A 16,567-nucleotide genomic window follows, 5' to 3' on the forward strand; every position below is an offset into this window, starting at 1 on the left:
AGGGAGCTATTTTGGGGGCAGCCTGGAAGCTTCCAGGCAGCCAGGAATGCCATGAGTTTTGGGGGCAAGTCGGGGCTGGGCGGCTGCTTCCTTCTCTGGACTCAGGGCCCCACTGGATGCCGACTGCAGCTTCTCCTGTGTTGATAAAAAGAGAAATGGAGATTGGGAGGCAGGTGCAGCCACCTCCTGCAGGGGTCAGGGAAAGGAAGCGGGGGGAGGGGCCAGTCCTTAATTAACTCAGCCCCCGACTCCCCTCTGGAGCTCCCCTTAGGCAGGGGCGCCTTATCTTCTCAGCTCACCCAGATCTGCTGCTTCTGCGATTAGTGGGGGATTTTCTGGGGGTGGGAGATGGGAGTCGTGACTGGGAATGTCGGGTGAGCTGTTATTTTTAAGAGTGTTTTGCCAGAGAACTTAAACAGCCAGCGGGGGGTGCTTAGGAGGGGAGGTTGAGGTCCACTGTCAGGATCAGGCACCTCTCTCCCCACTGAGGCAGAAGGAGGGTAGGGGGTGGTCAGGGCCCCCTCCCCTGCAGCGGGTGGGGGGTGCGGGGCTGGAGGGAGAGACAGGGTCCTATGGGGCCATGCAGAAGGGGGACCTCAGAGTAGGATAAGATCCTCAGTGGGCAGACACTCTGCTGGAGGGTTGGGTCCACTGCTGGTGAGAACCCCATTATCATAGCATTCCTCTGGGTTCTGCTGGGCCTCTCCTACCTCTTTTTTCCCCCCAGCTTTATTGAGATGTAATTGATATATAACACTGTGTAAGTTTAAGGTGTAAAATAAATGTAGATATTGCAATGTTTGTCACAATAAGATTAGTTAGAACATCCTTACCTTACCGTCTTGTTGTTGTCCTATCTCCTCCTTTCAAATGTCATGGATCACCTCTTGGGAAGGCCCTGAATCCTTTTTGGCATGAGGATTTGTTAGATCTGAGAGGTAGGGCAGCGGAGAGGTGTGCCTCTACGTCGCCAAAGTTGCCACCTACAGAGCTTATCCCAGAGACCCCTGAATTGGGGGCTGGTCTGGACCCCCCAGAGCTTGTGGTCCAGCCCTAAGTCAGCATCCCGTGCCCTTGACATCGTGGCAGTCTTCAGCTTGGCTATTAGGATCACCTGGGAAGCCTTTAAAATGTTCTAAGCCCAAGGCTTGGTCATTGATGTGTTTTGTTTTGTTTTTTTGGCGGTTCGCGGGCCTCTGACTGTTGTGGCCTCTCCCGTTGCGGAGCACAGGCTCCGGACGCGCAGGGAACCCGTGTCCCCCGCATCGGCAGGCGGACTCTCAACCACGGCGCCACCAGGGAAGCCTGTTGACGGTTTGTTTAACAGCTCCAGGTGAATCTAATATGTATCAATAGCAAGTGTTGCAAACTACTGCCTAGGGGTGACTGGCAGGTGCTGGGGGAGGTCCAACCGGGCATCTCGCCTCTGATTGGCTTCCTCCAAACCCCTCCCGATCACAGTTAGCATCATTTGTAATAATTGATAATAATGCATAATTTTTACCAACTTCAATGTTTCTAGTATAAGAAATCCATCAATTAATTAACATTCCTCTTTGTGCAGGATTTTCCAGTTTATAACAAACTTTCTTATCTATGACATCACTGGATCCTCAAAACAACCCATAAAGGAGGTCTTGTTAAAACCATTTTTTTTTAAATTTAATTTTTGGCCATGCCACACAGCTTGCAGGATCTTAGTTCCCCGACCAGGGATCAAACCCAGGCCCCGGCAGTGAAAGCACAGAGTCCTAACCACTGGACTGCCAGGGAATTCCCTAAACCCATTTTGTAGATGGAGAAACTGAGGCCCAGAAAGGGGCAAGACTTTGTCTAAAGCCACAGGCAAGTCAGTGGCAGAACTGAGGCTGGGTCCTAGGTCTCCCGACTCTTAAGTCCAGTGCGTGGTCTAGATGCCGTGCCAGTGGGCCCTCCTGCTGCCTGAATATTTGTCCATCCAGACGCAGCTACTGCTCAGACCGAGGCCCAGGCTGACCTCACCCAATGCCCAGTGGCAGGTGCTGTGTCCAGGGGCTGGATCCCCCATGGGTCCCACGCCCCTCCCTTGGCATTTCAGTTCAGCTGACTGACATGCAAATTAGTTTAATTATTTCTTCTTCTAAAATAAATTATATTTTGCAGTTGCTGCAGTATGTTGTGTCAGGCAAAATTACATTCAATATTTTTAAACTAATTGATGCAGCCTTGAGGAAGGCTGATTGACAACCCAGAGCTGAGCAGGCCCGCAGTCTTAACCGATTCCTAAATTAAAATTAAACGTGCTTCAGCCTGGTGCTTCCTCTCTGAGCTGGCTCACCGTTAACCTGGGGAGGTGGCAGGTATAGCCCCGGGGCCGAGGGGCAGAGGAGGGTGGGCAATTCCTTGGGTGCCTTGGGAAGAGAGCAGGCTTGGGTGGGAGAGCTGCTGTGCTGTGTGGGCAGGCCCCTTAACCTTCTTTGGGCCTCAGCATCCCTTACGTATAACAGACGGGGGATTGAACCAGGCAATTTGAGACTGAGACTTCTGGTTTTTGCTGACTATTACAGTTTGAGCGCCTCCTTTGTACCAAGAACACAACATTGAACAAGACCAACATGGCCTCTTGGTCTAGCGGCAGGGACAGATATCACTCTAGACTGTGATAAAAGTAGAGGGAAAAAAGTCCAGGACCGTGAGAGTATGAGGCAGGGGTGCCTACCCTGGTGGGGTGCAGGGATATTTGCCCTGGCGTAGGTGACCTTTAGGCTGAGATCCAACTAGGAGGTAATCAGATGAAGGGGATGGGAAGGAAAGTGTGCCCCAGGCAGTAGGAACAGCATGTGCAAAGGTCCTGGGGTGGGAGAGGAGGCTGTAGATAGTAAGATTCTGGATTTCTTCTAAGGAAGACCCCCACCCCCTAGCAGTTCCTAACCTGGGTGTCTGGACCAAACTGGACTTGGAGGGCTAGAGGACAGTAGGAAGGGTAGGGAGGATGGGGCCTGGCCTGGTGACCCTGTTAGGGAACTCCTAGGGATATGCTCCTGCCAGGACACCAGCAAACACATATCGAGCACCTGCCACGGGCCAGGGTCTGTGCTGCTCATTTCATCCTGTCCACCGTCGTGGGAGGTAGGGATTTGAATTATTGCCGTTTTGCTCATGAGGAAACTGGCTCAGAGAGGCTAAAGAACTTGCCCGAAGTCTCACAGGGAACCATCAATGGAACCTGGGTCTGGGTCCAAAAGGGGAGTTTTAACCATCAAATGGTACTGCCTTTCTGACCATCTTCAGCTGCCAGAATCCGACTTGCCTCAAGGCCCCAAACAAATGTCTCTGCCTGCTCCAGGAAGCTTTCCTTGACTGCCCTAGTCCTGGGAAATCAGACTATAAGCCCAAGACCTACATGCCCGTAAGGCCCTTGTGATCTTCCTCCCTGGCCTCGTCCCTCGCCTGGCTCTCCCCTTCCCTCTGCTCCAGGTTTCCTCCTTTCCCTCCTTCAGATCTTTGCCCAGATGTCTTCCCAGAGAGACCTCCCCTGATGACCTTATTTAAATTTGTTCCTTGTCATCCCACCAGCTACCCACTTCCCTGCTCTACTTTTCTCCACAGCACTTATCCAACACCCGCTATTTTTTTACTCACTTAACTTGCCCATCATCTATCTCCCTCACCAGAAAGTAAGCAGAATTTTGGTCTCTTGTGTTTGCTGCTGTATCCAAAGCCCCTCTGTGTATGGCACACAGTAGGTACTTAATAAAGATTTAGCGAGTGAATGGATTTCACTGTCTGTGGCACCCCTGACTAGGCTGGGATGCTGTGGAGGTGACGACAGGGAGAGACTGAGACCTCTGGATGGACTAATTCTGTGAGGGTTCCACGCTCCCCCCGCCCAGATCCCACCATCTAGGGAGCAGTCAAGCTGTGTGACCCTCTTCCTGCCTCTCTCTCTGGACCAAGCTTTTCTCATTTGTAAAACAAATGGAGCTGGACTCTGAAGTTCTCCTTGGCTGTCACAGAGAAAGAGAGAAGTGGGGTCACAAGAGCAGGAGTGGGAAGGGGAGTGAGAAGTGGGGAGAGGGGGGAGGAAGGGGGACAGAGAGGTGGGGGGCAGCTGGAAGGTAACACCTTGCAGTGGTGCAAGGGTGGGAGGCCCAGAGCCTGGACCCTCTTCTCCACCGTCCCCTCAGCGCCTCCCTCCTCTCGAGGGAATTAAATTGCATCCAAACACCAGGCTCTGATTAGCGCTGGCCAGCTGGGCAGGAAGATTTATCATCCCAATTACGAGCTGGCCAAGACAGGCAGGACGGCGAGGGGGGCTGGGTGAGCAGGTGGGAGTGCGCCCGGGGGAGGGGGGTGTCAGGGCTGCCAGAGGCGGTCGCCTCGCACTCCCTGCCCCGTGCCCACTCACCTCCATTGGGAGCATGAGGTTAGGGTGCCCTTCTCTGTTTCTTTGATTATCTGTTTGGCGTCCAAGTGGAGATTGGAGGTTTGACCTTACTGGGGTGGGGATGTTTGGTCCTCCCGTAGGGTGCTGGAGGACTTCTGGGTAAAACAGGGGCCCTGGCATTGGGGGGGTGGGGTGGGAGAAAGTTTTCCTCCCTAGGGCTAGGCTGGTCCTGATACTCTGGGCTGTCTTATGAGACTCCATGGACATCACAAAAATCTTTGTTCCTGGTGGCATCTGTTAAGTACATAGGTGGCACAGGATCCCGGGAGTTACCCAATCCAAGAGGAACCCAGGCCTCATTTACACACTTCTGGTGATGGGGAGCTCACTGCCTTATGAAGCAACCCCTTCCATGCAGGGCTGTGCCAGGCCTCTTCCCCAGATGGCACCACAGTCAGCCTCCCTGGCACTTCCTCCTGCCCGTCCCCACCCTGCCCTGTACCCTCAGCACATGTCCAAGCCCGAGTCTTCCAGACAGCCTCCCATCTGTTGCCTGCTCCAGGCTGCCCCCATCCCGTCCACCCTCCCCCACCAACCCGGGTGAACGCTGCAGACTGCACATCTGACCATCTTCCTCCTCTGCTCTAAAACCTGCACTGGCTCCCTGTCGTCTCCAGGAGATGTCCGGCTGCTCACAGGACATCCGAGGTCCTTCCTGTAGAGGCCCAGCGAGCTTCTGCACGCTCACCTCACCCCACCTACTCCAGCCATTCTCTGGCTCCAGCCTCTGGCCACGCCCAGTCTCTCCATTCTCAGAATGGACAGGGGTCTTTCTGCCGGCCTAGCCTCCAGGCCTGAGCATGTGGGGCTCTTTCTGCTGGGAGCTCCCAAACCCCCTTTCCTTAGCCTTTGAGACCCAACTCAAATGTCCCCTCCTCTGGGAAAGTCTCTTGCCTTCTCCTGTAGGGAGGCAAGTCCCCGGCTACACCTCCTGAATGCCCACCGCCCCCTTCCTTGCCCTCTGCGTTGCCACCGACAGCGGATGTGTCTCTCTCTGCCCACCTGTGAACTCCTGAGGTCAGTGGCCAAGACTTTTTATCACCAGATCCCAGTGCCCAGAGCAGGTGGGTGACAAGAGGCCCTCAGCAGACACTTTATATAAAGCATTCAGCACAATATCTGGTATATTGTGAGCTTCAAATAAATAGAAGCCACTGTTATTAATAGTTAACAATAGTTATTATCCTTATAGCTATCCAATACAGTACCATTTAATAGATGAGAAAACTAAGGCAAGAAGAGGGGAAACGACTGCCCAAACTCACAGCCGGGAGCCATGCCACTAGAACCAGTTTTTCTCCATCATGTCGCCCTGCCTTCCTAACTGGGTGGGCAAGCCCATTTATCTATCCATTCAGGAAATGTTTATACACACCTTCTAAGTGCCAGGCCTGGTGTGAATGCTACAGATACACATGTGACCCTGCCCTCATGGAAGGTATCGTTTCCTGGGGAAGAGAGATTAACAAAGCACACACACAAATGCACATATAAATCATAAAGTGTGCTTTGCGGTATAAGGAAAAAATCAGGGGGCTGTAAAACCGTGACTTGGCCTGGGGTGACCCAGATGGGGAAGCTCTAGCTACTCTGCTTAACTCTTTGCTGTCCGGGGCGGCTAGAGACCACCCCTCCAGACCAGCTTAGGGCCTGGAAGAGGGGGCCGGCTGCAGCCCCCTGGCACCGCCCACTCCAGCACTGGCTTTCCAAGTCTCCCCCTCCACCCCGCCATCTCTTTGAAGACTGTCCCTTTACAACTGCCCTTTCCACTGAAGGATTCAGACACAAATTGTACTTTAAATTCAATAACGGTCATTAATATTTCATGATTACAAAACGTTAAAGATAATGTCAGTGGAAGGAGCGTCTGCATGGGCAGAATGGATGACTCAGAAGTTTGGGGAGGGGGGAGCGGGCATACTAAGTGGTTCGGGAGTCTTTGAGGTAATCCGGTGTGACAGGTGGCGGCTCCCGGCTGAGTGCTGCATCCCCCGAGGTGCCGGCTGTGTATAAATATTTTCCCTCTGCTTCTTGTCACCTCATGTTTGTTACACCCAGAGCAGGCGGGGCACCATGACCCCACCACCATCCCCCGTTTCTGAGGAAGCCAAAGGGATGCTTCAGCAGGAAGACACGGGTGTTGCACTTGGGGGCCCGGCTGGCTGCTGGGAGCCCTGGCCCCGCATGGACTCGCTCTGTGACTCCGAGCCATCGCTGTTCCTTCCTGAGCCTCTATTTCCTTGGCTGTAAAGTGGGGATAATAATTTGTCCTTGTCTCACAGAGATGGCAAGAAGCCGGAGTGGGTGGATTATGTGCAACACTCCCGGCTTTGTGCCTGGTACCAAAGACATATGACTTGAGGGGCATCTGGGTGACAGCGGGCTGTGCAGTCTGACAGGCTTGCGCTGGGAATTTGGACAAATGACTTCACCTCTCTTAGTTTCCTCGTCCACGCACTGGGGATAACGGCAGAATCAACGCCTGATAGGGGGGAAGATTCAATGAGCACAGCCTTGTAGAGTGCCTGGCACAGAGCTGGTGCTTAAGCCGAGTGCACAGAGTCAAAATCGATGGATACCATTAACTGAGAGCTAAGTACTAGGCTAAGCTCTTTCCATGTATTATCCTATTTAATCCTCCCACCAGCACTGTGAAGTGGGAGCCATTCATTTTCCCATTGATTAATATCCTCGGTGAGGGTTGGGCAGGGGTTGTGAATCGCAGCTCAGAGGGGCGTGATCTCTAGCCCAGCGACCAGTCCCTTCCTTGCAGAGACTCATCTCCTTCCCCAGCTCAGTTGCCGGGGAGGGTTGGGGGTTGGGGTGGGGTCCCGAGAGCAGAGTACCAGGAAAAGGGAGGCCACGTAGCAAAGCTGCGGAGGAAACCAGGAACACTTGGTCCAAATCCCAGTTCTGCCACCGCACGTCCTTGGACAAATCCCCTAACGATCTGAGCCTCGATTTTCCCATCAGTAAAATGGGTGCGGCTCTGTAACAGATCACGATCAATACAGGACATGCGGGGAAGCACGGAGCTCAGTAGCTATTAGGTAAACACTGTAAAATGTTTGTGGCGGAGAGTCCTCCGGACATGCTCTCTCCTGCGAAACGGCAGCACTGCAGACTTCATATGTGGCTCTAGCTGCTTTCTGAAAGAGACTCACTGGGTAGAAGCACAATGCTTAACCCCAGAACGGGCTTGCTAGCGGTGGGCCTTTGGGCGGTGTGACAGCTGGTAGAGGAGATGTATCTGTGGGTAGGGAGAGGAGGCATCTCTGCCCAGCAGCTGGGCCAGTCCCCATGGTTGCCCAAGGGGCAGGTTCGGGGAGGTAAGGAGGGCGAGCTGTCTTCCTTCCAGTCCAGCCACCACTTCCTCTCCAGCCACCTTTGTTATCTCCCTTTCATGCGGTGGAGAAGTGGATTAAAAGGCTCGGGAGCAGCAGGCACTGAGGTTTGAGCCAGCATTGTATTTTCTTTTAAACCGAAGTTGAAAGAGACGAAGGGAACTTCAGCCTAGGGACTTCCTTGGCTGGAATGGGCTGGTTGGGCCTGGGAAGTGGGAGGCACCAGCAGGTGGAGGAGGAGGGAGGCCACCAGGAGGCCTCAAAGTGGCAGGAGGGGCCTGGGGCCGAGGTATGCAGAGGGGAGTTTGAACGACGCCCACCCCACCAAAGGCTCAGAGACTCTGAGTATTCCTGTTGTCACCACTGCTTCCTGGAGGCTTTGCTGGCTCCTGAGACCTGGGGAGCTGACAGGGTGGGGAGCTTGCAGAGCAGGTCCAGGCAGAGGCAGTGGCAGTGTTGCTGTGGTTGTGGAGGAGGCCTAGAACTGCCCTGTCCCCACTCCTGGGTGGCATGACCCTCCATGCTCTTAGCTCCTCCTCCACGGCCTGACTTGTCTGGCCCCCATGTCCCAGGGCGCCCTCTTTCTCTCTCAGCTCACACTCCTCCCCAGCTGTGCCAAATTGCATGTCTCTCTCTCTATCTCTCTCTCTCTCACACGCGCGCACACACACACACACACACACACACACACACTTCCAGAAACTCAGGCCAAGCACCTTGGAGTCATCCTTTGACCCCTCTCTGTCTCTCCTCTGTACCATCCCATCAGCAGGTCCTGCGGGCTCTGTCTTCAGTCTGTCTCCCAAAGCTGACCACGTCTCACCATTAACATGGCTAATCATCCTGGGCCAGGCCACTGTCTCATCTTCTGGGCACTGTCACATGTAACTTCTGGCTGAGCCCCTGTTCCCCCTCCACGCCCCCGCCCCCGCCTCGGAGCTCCCAGTCTATTCGCAATGCAGCAGCCAGAGGTACCATGTCAGGCAGCCTCCCTCCTCTACTCAACACCCCCACAGTGACTCCCACCTCATTTGGAGTCAAGTCCAAAAACCTTGCAATGGCTGACCACTTTGCCCCTCACCAACCACACTGTCCTCCTTGCTGTTCCTCCAACGCTAGGCAAACTACTACCTCAGGCCCTTTGCACTGGCTGTTCCCTCTCCTTGGAACACTCTTCCCTCTGACGGCGGCATGACTCCCTCACTTTACTGAGCTCTCTGTTGAAATCTCTCCTTTTCAGAGAGGCCTTCCCCTAAGAGAAACAATCCCCTCCCGATCCCCTTCCTCTGCTTCCTTCTTTCTCAGTTTCTTGTTAGCACTTAGCATCAGCTGACATGCTTACACCCTTTCTCTCAGTTTGTTGATGGTCTAACTCTACCCCATGGAGAAAGGAGTTCTTCTATCTTGTTCAGGGCTGTATCCCCAGCCTCTAAAAAAGGGATTAGTGTGTAGTAGGTGCTCAATAAATGCTGAGGTAAGAAAGCCAGACCCAAGACTGGCCCTCATTTTTTGGCTTGGGAGCCTTCCCAGATCTTTGCTCCTGCGGGTCACTCCCCCACCCTAGCTTTGCCCAGTTTCTTACTCTTTGCCCCGCCCCCAGCCTTTGGTCCCTCCTCCCTGGGCTTTGCCCCGCCCCAGCTCCAGCCCTCAGCCATCGCCCCTCCCTCCCATATTCGCCCCGCCCCCTGGCTCACCCGCCTCCATGGCCAGCACAGTGATGTTGTGCCAGCCGGCAGTCTCTCGGTCCAGCCCCTTGCCGGTTACGATGGCGCCCGTGTCCGCATCGATATCAAAAATCTGGTCCAAATCTGAGTCACGGTCAATGGCGTACCTGAGGAGGCAGGGCGGGGCTGATTGAAGGTGGCCTGGCGCCAGTGGAACCTGTGCCCATGTCCCTCCACCCAACCCCCAAAGAGGAACCACCTGCCTGGGAGACACAAGAAGCAGAGGAGTGGAAATGGGTCTGAGTTTGCATCTCAGCTGCACTGGGTACCTGCCATGTGACCATGGGCAACCCTCAAGCTTTCTGAGCCTCAGTTTCCTCAGCTGGGTAATGGGGCTAATGATTTGCGTCCCACGGTCGTTGTGAGGGCTGGAAGAAGGCAAAGGGCCCAGCATAGAGTTAGCACCCGCGGGATATTTGATTCTTATCTTTCCATAAGAGGTGACCCTAGAGTTGGGCTTGAGAAAGGGACAGGACGGCATTCCAGGCAGGGGGAACAGAAGCTGCAAAGGGCGGGTGAGAATTACTTAGGGAATGGCTTATGGTGCAAAAACGGCCAGAACTGGGAAGTGGGGAGGAGGAGGCATCAGAACAGGCAGAGTGCAGAATTCAGGGGGCTGAGTGTCCTGGGGCGCCAAGGGGGATTTTGAGCAGGAGAGAGTGGGTTGGCTCTGTCGCTCTGAGGCTCTCCGGAGGCCCCAGACAGGGCACACGGGCTGAGCGGGGGCGGCGGGAAGGGGTCTGGGGGGATGCCCGCCGGCCCCTCCCCGCCACCTTCGCATGCCCGTGCTAATCTGCGGCTTTTTCGTTGCCGCGTGAAAAAGCCCTTTGTTCCGCCTTCTTCCCCGGCCTTTGTGCGGCTACTCCAGGCCTGAAAGGCCCGTGTCCAACACATGTCTCGGGAGGCGGCGGCCCAGAGAGGCCCTGCCAGCTCTCTCCGCCGCTTCTCGGCGCTGATAACGCGGGAGGGGGCGCCGCCAGGCTGCACGGCCGACGAAGGCCCCTAATGCCTAGCAAGGGCTCTTTGTGAAGCGGGGACAAAGGAGCGTGGTGGGGTGGGGCTCTGCCCCAGCGGGGCGCCCCTCCCACTTCCACCAACAGAAGGAAAGGGGCCCTTCCCCCATCTTCCAGAGCGGGGAAACTGAGGATACCAGAAACACCCTCTGTGGGAACCCGAAGCCCTGAGATGACCCTTCAGTGGGGCCTTGGCTGCATTACCAAACCTCTCTGGGCCTCAGTTTCCTCATCTGTTGAATGGGGATAATGATGTCCAGTGGGACTGCACAGATCTGGGAGCAGCTGGAGCTGGCTTTGAATCCTCTGCTTCTTATTCCACCTGTGTGACCTTGGACAAGTCACTGGACCTCTTTGGCCTCTGTTTGGTTGTCTGGAAAATAGGGTGATTCATACTCACCTCACACTGGTGTGGGTTAGAGGAGGTAATTCATGGAACTGGGCAGAGGTGACAGCCCTTATTTTCATATTCACTGTTGTAGTGGAAGTGGAGGCTCGTGTCAAACTGAAAAGGCCTGGGCACGTGGCTGTAGTGGGCATCTCCTGAGTCCCTAGTTTATTGCCCCTTCCTGTCCTTAAGCTGCTAAGCCTATATTCTCCTTGGCCCTGATCAGCCTGGGTCCTCCTGACCTGGGTGAAAGTGTGCGAGGAGGTTCAGATCCAAGATGACAATTCCTCTCACCCGTATAGCTCTTAGCGGTTTGTAGCTTACTTTTCCTCCAGCCATCCCTCCCTTCGTTCCTTTACGCCTAAACATTAACTGAGTGCCTTCTCTGTGCTGCTATGTGCTAAGCCCTGGGGACAAAATGGCAAACAAGACAGACAATGTCCCTCCCTGCCTGGCATCTTGTGAGGCTGATGTGATCTCACCCCATTTTGCAGATGGAGACACTGAGGCTCAGAGAGGAAACTTGCCAAGCTTAGGGCTGCCAAGTATGGTTGTGCAGGTTGTGTCCTGCACAGAGTTAACAGGCTGAAGAGGGGAAGTGGGGGTGAAGTCCAGCCAGTGTTCTGCTTGCCCAGCCATGTGTCCTAGCCCAGGGAGCATCTTCTCAAAAGGCGACTTTTTTCTTATTTACGAAAGGTGCCATACGGGCTAGTGATAACCCTGCCCAAGGTTGCACAGGGACTGTCACAGAATTGGAATCTGTACCCCAATATGGGCCTCTACACCCAGAGTTCTTTCTAGCGCACTGAACCATCCAAAGTGGCAATGCATGGAGTCTCAGGTTGCCTTTGCCCCAAGCCTGGCCTGTCGGATGTTTGGGTCCAAAGGAGGTAGAACCAGACTCTGAGTAGTGTCAGCTCAGCTGGAAGGAACGTGGAGACCTCCTCCTGATTTTACAGGTGGGAGAAGTGAGTCCAGGAGAGAGCCAGGGGCATGACCTAGCCTGGGGCTCCTGATCACCTGGTCAGGGCTGCGCGTGAGGCCGGGCTGGTGGGAGGATGCCCACCGCCTTCTTGTTTCTCCTCCCCTCTCGGCTCAGACCTGTTTGCTCTCTTCTCCCTCCTCCTCCCAGTTCTTTTTTGTTCCCTCTTGGAGGGGAAGCGGGGCTGGAATCTAAGTGGAGGCAGCTGTTCCCGAGGCCATGGGGCGGGAGCCACGGGGAGCCTCCGTTAACCAGCTAAAGATTTGGGGCTGCAGGTCCGTGTGGCCGCTGAGCCCAGGTGGCTTTGTTCCAGCTCAGGGAGCCAGCGAGTGAATGGGAGGGAGGGGCGGAGGGCGTGGTGTGTGGCAAGGAGTGTGGCCTGGCAGACGTGGGGGGCAGCGGGGGACGCTCGTGTACCCCTCACGTGTAGGTGCAAGAGTTGTGTGTCTGTGTTGTGGGTGGAAACTGGTGTGTGACGCTGTGTTGCAGTTGGAAGGTATAAGAGGCAGCCGCTCAGCCCTGGGTCTGGATCCACGATGTCCCCGGACAAGTCACTGCATCTTTGAGCCTTAATTTTCAGCAAAATGGAACCGATTTTACTCCCACCTTGCAAGTGGTTGGGAGGATTAAGCACCTGGCTAGGGGACAGGTGCCTAGTTGGGTTCCAGGAAAATGACTCCCCGAGTGAGAACTATTGTTATTCTAAGGAGCGTTCCGAAATGTCTGGTAAGGGGGACACAGGTGACCCTTCAACCCAGTGTGTGGTCTGTGTGCCTGGGGGTGGGAGGCACCATGTATGGACATGGCAGCATTGCCAGCGGTCTGAGAAGGACAGGAGGCATCTGTGGTCTAGAAGGTTCTGCTCAGTTCTCACTGCCAGGATCTGAAGGGCGGGAAGGGGAAGAGCAGCTGGTGTGGGTGGAAGAATACAGTGACAGAGTGTGGGTATGTGTCTGCTAGTGTGCGCGCGCGTGTGCACACGTGCAAAGAAAGCCTGGGAATGACGGTCAGGAGTGCGGATCTGGTGGCCATCTGGCTAGGTTTGAAACCTAGCTGTGTGACCCTGAGCAAGTCACTTAACCTCTCTGGTCTTTGGTTCCCTCTTAGAAATGGCGCTAATAATAACACCTACCTCACAGGGTGGTTGTGTGGATTAGACAAGTACTACCAATAAAACACTTTTAACAGCTCTGGGCACCTACCACATGACGTACGGTTTAGCTCTTATTTTTATTTGCTCAGCAAGACTTTGTGACAGGCCTGTGTAAGGGCTTCACATACACGAGCTCCTCCAGTCCTTGCAGATAACAGTCATCACTGCCGCTGCCGTTTTACACATGAGGAAGCTGAGGCTCAGAGAAGCCAGGTGCCTCGCCCTGGGTCAAAAGGGCTGGTTAGTGGCAGAGCCAAATTCCCAAGCCACGTCTGTCTGTCCAGATTCCCAGATCTAACTAAGGGCACCCTCCTGAGGACCAGCCAGGTATACCTGCGGGTGCTCCCACACCCTGGGCACAACACAAAACACTGCTGCTGTCAAGGTCAGGGTGAGAGAAGTGGGGAGGGTACTTCTTCCTGCCTTGAGTGCGCATGTGGGTTTTCTCCACATAAATATGTGCATAGATAGCTCACACAGGCATGATAGATATGAAAGTCTGCAGATCCATGTGTGTCCAGGCTGCCCGGTGCTCTTGTGTCCAGGCTCGTGTACATACACGTGTACATGCAGCAGGCTGAATGATGCGGCCCCCACCTGAGCTACTAGTGGGGGAAACTCTTCAGATGCAAAAGGGGCTGCTGCCCTGACCCGGGGATTCTTCTCTGCTCAGCCCATTCTGTCTTCGACTCTTTCCCCTCCCCTAACCCTTTTAAAGCACACACTCAAAGCCTGCACATGACACCTAGAAATTCATGTGTGGTTAGTTCTGGTTGCAGAATGAAGGGGAGAAACAGGTGTCCAGAGCACCGAGAAAAATCGTAATGTTCATTTCCTGAGGATCTATTATGTACCAAACACTTAATCCTCCCTCCAATCCCGGTACCACTGAGCGCAGAACCTGGTCCATGATAGACATTTAGTACCTATTTTTTTAAATAAATGAATGAGGCAAGAACTACAATGACACCCATTTTAGAGATGGGAAAACTGAGGCTTGGAGTGGGTGCAGTGATTTTCCCACAATTCTACAACTGAGCTAGGATTCATGATTCTAAAGTGCACGTACTTTCTACTTTCCCACTGTGGACTGCTGGGAGGAAATGAAGTGTTCACTCTCTCTCTGGTCCAGTGTGGGCTTTCCTGTTTTTGGCATTCAAGGAAGACTCACGAGGGGGCTGGGGCTGGTAGGGCTGGGGCTGGGCTGATAAACAGCCGGTCTATCTGCAAGGCTGCCTAATCCAGGCATGGGCCCATCTGAGCCCTCTCCTCCTCCTCTCAAAAGCCTTCCAAGACTTCCCACTGCCTAGGGATAAAGTCCCACACCTTCATCTGATATTCAAGGCCCTTCACAGCTTGTCCCCAAGTGCCCCCCCATGACCTCATCTCCAGCCCACCCCCCTCACGTGAGCTCATCCAGCTGACCTCCCTGCCCCTGAACTTAACCTCCTGGCTCCATGATTCTGTTCCTGCCACCAGGCCCTCACTACCACTCCACCCGGGAGTGCTGTCCTCCCATTCCAACCTCGTCCTCTTCATCCTTGCTCGGGGGCCATCCCTCCTTGGTGCCCAGAGTCCTTGCCCCTGCTTGGAGCTCCTTAGTCCTTAGCCCCTGCCTCAGCCCACTCGGGCTTAGATCTGTCACTAGATTCGCTCACACGGGGCCCCAGCCTTCCCATCGCCCCCATCTGACTCTCTGGGCCTCACGCACAGGGAAGGGCACAGTGTAAGGATGGAAATAGTTCTAACTAAAAAGAGAGTCAGAAGCAGGAGTAAAATGGCAGGAGGCTGGGCTCAAGAAGCAGACAATCATGGGTTAAATCTCATTCCTTCCCCTTTCAGGCCGAGTGACACTGGGAGAGTCACTTCTCCTCTCAGACCCTCAGCTCCTTCATCTGTAGAATGAGTTAACTACATTCTGAGGGCCAAATGCCACAGTATGAGGCATCTTCCACTCTCTCCAGTGCAGCGACTCAGAAGAATCACTCTGTACATGTGTATTTCCAAGGTGCCTACTATGCTAGGCAAAATCTCCCAGGATACCACCTCATTTCCAGGAACGCACTAAGCTTGTTCCTGCCTCTGGACCTTTGCACTTGCTGTTCCTTCTACCTGGAAAGCGCTTCCACACATCTTTGTTTGGGTGGCTCTCTCTTGATCATTCTGATGTGAACTCATTTGCCAGCTCCTTGACAACTTAAGCCAAAGTAGCCCCCTGTGGCCCCAATCCTCCTTATCCCATTACATAGTAGTTTATTTTCTTCATAGCTCTTATCAGCAATGATCCTTTTTAACCATTTGTTGATGTGTCTCAACAGCTACTTGTTGACTGTCTGCCCCCCACAACGGCCCACAAACTCCATGAGGGGAGGGACTGGGTCTTATCACCATTTCCCCATTTCCTGGATCCTCATTTCCTGGATGACATGACTCAATGTGTAGGTGCTGAGTCTAGGACCTTTGGAACTGGGGGAGCTGGAACATAAGCTGGGCTCTGGGCCGCACATGTGGGCTGTGAGGACCCCTTCTCTGGCCTCCCATTTCCGTGCCTGTCCCCCATGGACTGGGCGCTCCTCTCCAGCTCTGCCCTTGGCTGAGTCATCTCAGGCCTGGCTCAGGGCTGGGCATGGAGGAGGAGTTGGGTAAATGTTTGTCGTATGAAATTGGACCTGTCTCAAGCTCCTCACCGCCTCCACATCTGAGGGGCCCCAGGGAAGAGGCAGCAAAGAGAGATGAAAAGAGGTGAGAGCAGGTTTCCAAGTTGGCCCTTTCAGTGCAGATAAAAGCGGGGGTGGGGGGTGGGGGTGGGGAAGGGAAGTCAACGGAGAGTGGGAGGGAGAGGACTGAGAGGGGATGTGGAGAGCTATACTGGAGAGGAGGGGGCCAGGCAGACTGAAGCAGGGACCTGGGAGGCAAGGATGAGGCTCCTCCTGCCGGTTCTTAACTCCTCCCCTCCCTGGGCCTGAGTTTCCTGCCAAACATGGGTGATAATGCCCTCCTGGGAGAGGTCTGGGCTGAGCCCAAAGCTGATGGGGACGTTTAAAGACTGTACCTACCAGTAGCAGGGATGGAAGGGCGGTGGAGGAGTTCAGAGGCAGTGGAGGGCAGTTTTGGCCTTGAGAAGGGTGGAGGCAGCCCAGGAGGCACTCTGGACCTCTGGATCAGTCTGAGCCCCTTGGCCTACCTTTGAGGCCCGTGAGACTTCTCTCACTAGCTCATCTCCCTCCGCCTCCTGTAGCTATCACAGTCTACTCTTTTCCAGGCACACCTACCACTCCCCTGCCTCCATACGCCTGCATCCGGGAATGGCCTTCTCTTCATAGTTATACCTGACCAGGCTCAGGTACCCAGCTTAGTTCAATTCCTGCCTCCTCCAAGAAGTCTTTCTAGACCCCTGAGGGTAGCTCCTAGTCTGGAAGTGCATGGGTAGTTAAGCAGGATGGCATCTTTGTGTCCTCACCTCGGGTTGCCATGTAAGGTTGCACAGCCTGTGCACTGCACAAATCTGAGCCGTTCACACAGATGATGGTGGGAATG

General features: G+C 54.4%; 1 protein-coding gene across 1 annotated transcript in view; it reads right to left on the reverse strand.

Annotated features, from left to right (window-relative positions):
• Positions 1-16,567, reverse strand: part of CDH22 (cadherin 22) — a 69,608-nt gene that overhangs the window by 11,700 nt on the left and 41,341 nt on the right. Inside the window, exon 7 of the mRNA XM_065892725.1 lies at positions 9,465-9,601. Within this exon, the coding sequence (XP_065748797.1) occupies positions 9,465-9,601 (137 nt within the window). The remainder of the gene's footprint in view (positions 1-9,464; positions 9,602-16,567) is intronic.

The sequence above is a fragment of the Phocoena phocoena genome, chromosome 15 (assembly GCF_963924675.1).
Source record: "Phocoena phocoena chromosome 15, mPhoPho1.1, whole genome shotgun sequence".
Classification (NCBI taxonomy): domain Eukaryota; kingdom Metazoa; phylum Chordata; class Mammalia; order Artiodactyla; family Phocoenidae; genus Phocoena; species Phocoena phocoena.